This window comes from Chinchilla lanigera, unplaced genomic scaffold (genome assembly GCF_000276665.1).
Source record: "Chinchilla lanigera isolate Chin_1 unplaced genomic scaffold, ChiLan1.0 scaffold00022, whole genome shotgun sequence".
Classification (NCBI taxonomy): domain Eukaryota; kingdom Metazoa; phylum Chordata; class Mammalia; order Rodentia; family Chinchillidae; genus Chinchilla; species Chinchilla lanigera.
Genome location: NW_004955423.1, coordinates 9,387,091 through 9,393,522, shown reverse-complemented (window position 1 = coordinate 9,393,522; position 6,432 = coordinate 9,387,091). Strand labels below are relative to the sequence as shown.

Genomic DNA, 6,432 nt, shown 5'->3' with positions numbered 1-6,432 from the left:
TTAACTACATAGCCCCTTGGCAAGCATCTTCCTGCCTCAGTCTCACTTCCCGTGAGTGCTAGGATTACAGGTGTGCTCCACAACACCTGGTGCTTAACTTTAATTTCTAGCAATCTTAAAGTGAAAGGCATAAAGTCATAGAATTGGTGAGAAAGAAATAACTTAAACACTAAAAACACTAAGTGTTCCATACAGATAAGCAGTGTATTTCAATCCAATAAAAAAGCAAAAAAAATTTTATACTAAGTATTTTATTGTATGTTGGCACCAGTGTATATAAAATACCCTCGTGAAATAGAAACTTATGAAAATTCAGAGAGGTAGATGTTAAGGACTGACAAAAGTAAAAGTATGTGTTATGGCACATGTTAAGAAACGGGAAGTTTTTGTACAGGCTTCAATTTTCTTTTTTCAGAATAGTCATTGGTTGGTTAAAAGTGGTCTGGGAAACTGAAAAGAAAAAAAAAGATAAATTACGGTAAAGTGTCAAAGAATACAGATTTTCTTTACATTTTTTTCATGAACATTTATAATTACCTTCACATTTTTTTTCTCAAGTTTTTAAATTGCTTATGTTCTTTATCTATTTTTGTAAATAACAGCACATCTTGTACGGGATATTCCTTGACCCATTAATGGCTAAACTTAAGATTTTTCAACTTTATGACAGTGTAAAAGCTATATGCATTTACTATATATTTGAAGAATCTAGTTCAAATTGGGCTGGGATATTCAGTATGACAGTGTGGAGATGCTGGCCAGGGGCAGCACACCACAGCTCCCAGTCTGCTGCATGATCACAAGGATTAGCAATCAATACCCCATCATGTACTGTGCTGCTAAGCTACTATGTCTGACAAGTTAGGTGTATTAAGTGTATTTTCAACTTGGGCTGTATTGAGATGATAAACCTGGGAGCATCTATATAAATTTTTAAAGGATTTCTTTGAAATGTCAATTTACAAAGGCTTTCAATTAAATTAAGTATCTTTATCTGCATTTTTAAAAAAGCAGATACATAACAGGGTCTTTAAGAAAGCCTAAGAAATAGGATGGGAAAAGCCTGTGGTGTAGGAAGCAGTAAAAGCCAACATTCCCACTGGGCATGAAGGCACACATCTCTAATCCAGCTACTGGGGAGGCTAGGGCAAGAGGATCTCAAGTTCAAGGCCAACCTGGGCAATTCAAGAAGACCCTGTCTCGTAACTAAAAAGGGCAAGGGGTATAGCTCAATGCATAGTCCTGTGTTCAACACCCAATACCAGAGATGGGGGGATCCAAGTTTCTCTTTAATTTTCATAGCCACTCTGCTATATTTATCACTGTTTTCCAAATAAGACTTACATTAACTTGGTAACATTAGTGCAAAACACATTCTCTGATAATAAAAAGGTTAATATAAAAGTTTCAACTCAAGAAAAGCATAAACATCCCTTTTAAAATGATTAACATCAACAAGGAGTTAGATGAAACTTATGTGAAAAAACATGTATAAGAGTAATGACTGTAGCTGTTTTTAACAGCAGGGAAATGGAAACAGCTTTAATGTAACGTAGTATGGGAATGAATAAACTAAGGTTTCTGTATATGATAGTGTATACAAAGTATATAGCAGTTTATGTGACTGAAAAATTAGCTGGGCATGTCACGTGTGCCTGCAGTCCCACCATTTGGAAGGATGATGAGGTAGGAAAACTAAGTTCAAGTCTGTTGGACTACGTAGAGAAATAATGTCTCAAAGCAAAACAAGAAAAAAATGAGTAAATGACCTATAGATAAATAATACTCAAAAATCCAATCATCATTTATGCCTTCAGAAACATTATAGTTTAAAACTGAAATACAGTAAGTATATTTAGTAAAAAGTAAAAACACTCATATATCTGAATGGAAAGCAGAAAAAGTGTGGTCTATGTTTAAAAATTAACAAGGTGTAAATCATTTGATCCAGATCTTTTAACTTCTTTGAAAATTTGAGGTAGTTCACAACAAATTTAAGAGGTACAAACAAAATTACTGCTATGGAGGAAAAAAAACATGAAAATGGTTAAACTCCACTTTAAAAGCATTCAGACCAAGGTTTGTTTGGCGAGCATTCAGTAAAAAACCACTCATACTGGGGGTGGAAGACCAAAGTTTTACATTTACAGTGGTTATGAAGTTTTAGTAAAATCTTAAATGTTCATTCCGTTGACTAATTTTACTTGTAGAAATTTATCTTAATGATGACAGGTGAAGTATAAATATAGACACCAAGATGTATGTCTCACAGTAGCTTCAAACTCGGAAATTTCAATATTAAGTCAAGTACAGTTAAGGTATAGCTGTGAAAATATTATTTATGAAAAATATTTGGGATGGGGAAAAGGAGAAAAGAAGGGAAAAGGAAAAATAAATATACACACACAAGATAGAAAATAGTTATACTCCTAATTTCTCTTCATTGAAAAGAAAGTTTAGTGCTTATATTGTTTGATCAATTTTCATGCCTATATCTTGTAATCTGAGCAACTTAGAATATAACAATATGCAACGTACCAACCATTGTTACCTTCCTGTTTCGATTTTCTTTCACTGTTTTGTTTTTTTCTCTTAAGAAAAAACGTAGCCAACTGTGGTGGTGCAGGCCTGTAATCGGCTCTGAGAGGCTTATAGAGGAGGCTCATGAGTTGGAGGCCAGTCCGGGTAACTTCGTATGACCCCGTTTCAAAATAAAAATTTTAAAGGGACTAGGGCTATACCTCAGTGCAAAGGCTCTAGATTCAATCCCCAGTATGGGGGGGTGGTGAAAGGGAGATAAATGAAATAGGATATCCATTAAGTTTTTAAAAGGCAGACTAGTGCTGGGCATGGTGGCAAACACTTGTAATGCCAGCACTTGGGAGACTGAAGCAAGAGGAACACCTGGAGTTCAAGGCCAGCCTGCACTGCATAGTGAAACTCTTGTCTCAAAAGGACAAAAAGTAAAAGAAGAACCAACTGCTTAAACTTTGATCCTTATTTTTTAAAAAACAATTTTTAAAAATTTCCTCTTAAAAGGAAATACATCTGTTAACAGTGGTTACCTTAAGGTGTGCCAATCATGGTGATTTCTTCCTTGTACAAAGCCTGCTGCTAATTTTTTTTTTCTTTTAAAGACACCCATATAATTTTAAAAAGCTACTTTATGAAAAGACACCAATGTAGTCTTACATTCCTGTGAATTAGTATAGGCCTGGCACCGTGAGCATTCATATAAAACCAAAACTTGTAGTAGACCCATTTAAGTTTTGAGAAGCAGTATTTTTATACCCAAATATTGTTTCCTTAGATCAAACTGTTTCGAGTCAAAATATCCACAAAATGTTCTTATATTGCTGAAATTAATACCTATTAATTTACTCTGAAATCTGGTAGCTTATCCCAGTTAAAACTTGAGCAAGTCATTCAAATATTTATTTGCAGGCTCCTGTAAAGTAAACTGTTAATAGGCAGCTCAAGCTTAACAATATTTTCAGACAAATGAAAATGTATCATTTTATAAAGTGAATACAATAGGAACTGAGGTTTAAAAAGAATTAATAAACTACAACAATATGAAACTTCTAAAAACATCCATGAAAAATTAAATACGTATTGCCAGAATCAAGGAAATAATAGACTGTTAAATATGAAGGTGCTAGATTATTAAAAAGATTACTTCTTAGCCAGATATGGTAGCACAAATCTACAGCCCCAGCACTCAGGAGACTGAGGCAGAAGGACAGAAGAGTTCAAGGTCTGAGATGGAAGCAGACAGATGATAGAGAGATAGGTATAAGATGATAGATACATAGGTATAGTCAAGGCTAGCCAACTACAGCAGACTCTGTCCAAAGAAAAAGGAAAAAAAAAAGCCAAAACCTTCCGGTATTTCGAAATATTTTTGCCATGTTAATCAATTCTGGGTTTACTGGAAGCATGTTGTATTTATATCATTTTTGGACACTCGAGTCTATAAAGCTTACTTAGGGAGAGTACATCTATTTAACAAGGTATTTAAGGAAGCAATTTCCTGGACTTTTCAAGTCATAGTGGGTGTCATATGCAAAATCTCTTCTTAAAGCACTATTAATTTGCTTCCCATACTTCACAACTAGTGAGTAACACCCTAAATACAAAGGATTAAAAAAGACAGAATCTTTAAATTAATTTTAAATCATCCAAAGCACATTTTTTTGGTCACATTTCTTCTGGACAAGCAAAACTCTGCACACCTGGTATAAGATCTGAAAAATACTAATTAATACACAGAAGCATGCTTTAATAAAGGTCAAGTTTTTTAATCCTCTGAAGTGCAGTCCACTCTCTGCTGCCAAAAACGTCCTATTTCTCATGTTTTATCATTGCCAAAAATATCAGACTAAAAAGAAAAACTTGTTATTCCTCACCCCAAATGCTGCACATCAGGTTATTCAGTTATCCCCTGGCTTCGCATTTCTCAATTTTTTGCTATACTATCCCATAGCAGGGTTCTATTACAGCAGCAACATCAAAATTAACCCAAATCAATTGGTAATACCTTAAAAGTCTTCTCAATAAACACTGTCTAAATGTTTGCTAGCTACATTAAAAAAAAAAGACTCCAAAATATAAATGCCATTAGGCCAGTGCTACAAAGAACACCACATGGCAGCACTGTTTTATAGTAACTCCCCTATTCCCTTTATAATTATTAAGTCTTCTATTTAACCTCTTTGTGATGACAAACAGTTGAATAATTTTCATCAATCCTTACTTTCCTTAAGACTGGCAACTTGGAGTACCAAATGGAAATGCATGAGATGATCTTTTAACTGCTGCAAATAAAGACATGAATGGTTATTCCTACTATGTGAGTTATTAAGTAAAAAACTTACCTCTCAAAAATTCTTTTGACTACAAAAAGGAACAGACTTTCTGCGGTCTGAAGGGATTTGTACTTGAGGATACTCCAGTCAGCAGAGGATCATGCTGAGCATTCTGCAGGCAGAACTGTTTTAAGTCTGCAGCTGCCTGGGAAACCTATACATAACAGGGGGAAATACCAGTTGGTAAGGTTTTTAATGGTTTTCTCAAATCTCTGGAAATACCTGAAATAAACAGAACCTCTCTTACCTCAAGAATATATCATATACTAATTAAAGACTAGCAGTCATATACTGGCTCTTAAAACATTGCTTGTAAGTAAGACTCATTTATAGTGTTTTATTAGAAGCATCAAATGACTCAGTACAAACTACAATTACATTTATTTACACAACAGCACACCTTGCTTGTTTATTAATTACAGGCTGTTCAAGTGCATGCTCATAGGTACTTAACATCTTACTGTTTTACTAAAAGCAGCACATGGTATTAAGGGTTAGAAAAAGGAACATCAACATTCTAGTCAACTACTACTTTAAAGCACTATTACTGAAAAAATGCTACTGTGAGGGAATTGAATGGAGGTTTAGGAAAACGAAACTATTCTGTTCACAATATTAGCTATCACTAAGGAGGTAACAACAAATGTCCAATCACCTGGCTCTGTAACCTCTGAAAGTTAATAGCTTCACAAATGTGCCCCAGTAAGGAAAAATCTGCAGATTATAGCTGTATCCCAGATTTATGTAAGAATTTATCATCCTAAGATAATAAATTCAATCTATTTGGCTTAAACAATAGTCCAAGGTAATGAGTTCCCTAGCTTTATTGCTCCTGTGGGTACCTGCATTTTTAAGTCTCTGTACAGAGTACTTTCACAAATCGCTACACTCTTGGCTCCTTCTCCCTAAAAAGGAAGTGGAACTAAAGTAGGGGATGAGTACTATCAGTTATCACAATGTATAGTACAGTATTGTAGTTGGTTTCATTTATATTAACCAGAAGTAAGCATACAGAAAAGTACCTGATACTTTTTTGTTTAAAATGTAGGTAGGGTCCAACATAACTCCTTTCCACAAACTTTTCAAGTGCCATTATGTGCCAGCTATATATTTCCAGTCACTAACACTAAGACAACAGGTTGTGGACCTGACAGTTGAGGAAAAACAAGATGCTCAGCAGTAAAAAGAGTGATTTGTTAAATGGTGAGTGAATGGCTACAGGAGGACGAGGTCTGCACTGACATTTAAGCGGAGATTTTCACTGAACTAACCAAACCACCACTACAGAAAAACTACTCCGAACAGTTGGGGAAACCTGAGACAGAGAGACTCAAACTGGACATGCTACTAGCCCCCAAGACATGATAATAATCACTAACCAGGAAGCTAAAACTGTAATTCTGGCATAATAGTTCCCCTTTCACTTTCAAAAGTATCCTGACTTAACCTATGGGAGAGTTTGTTAAGCACTTATGATAATTTCTGTCAAGTGCACTCAGATATAAAGCTTTAAATATAGTGAGCTTGTGCCAAGTTTTAAAATACCAACAAAGAGGGAGCTGGG

General features: G+C 34.9%; 1 protein-coding gene across 1 annotated transcript; it reads right to left on the bottom strand.

Moving 5' to 3' along the window:
- Window positions 1–235: 235 nt before the first annotated feature.
- Window positions 236–5,022, bottom strand: Gng5 (guanine nucleotide binding protein (G protein), gamma 5; the record flags this gene model as incomplete). The annotated part of the gene is given in 2 exon segments (XM_013514436.1): window positions 236–450; window positions 4,878–5,022. A coding segment is annotated over 1 exon segment (126 nt), but the record flags the coding sequence as incomplete, so codon positions are not given.
- Window positions 5,023–6,432: the final 1,410 nt, after the last annotated feature.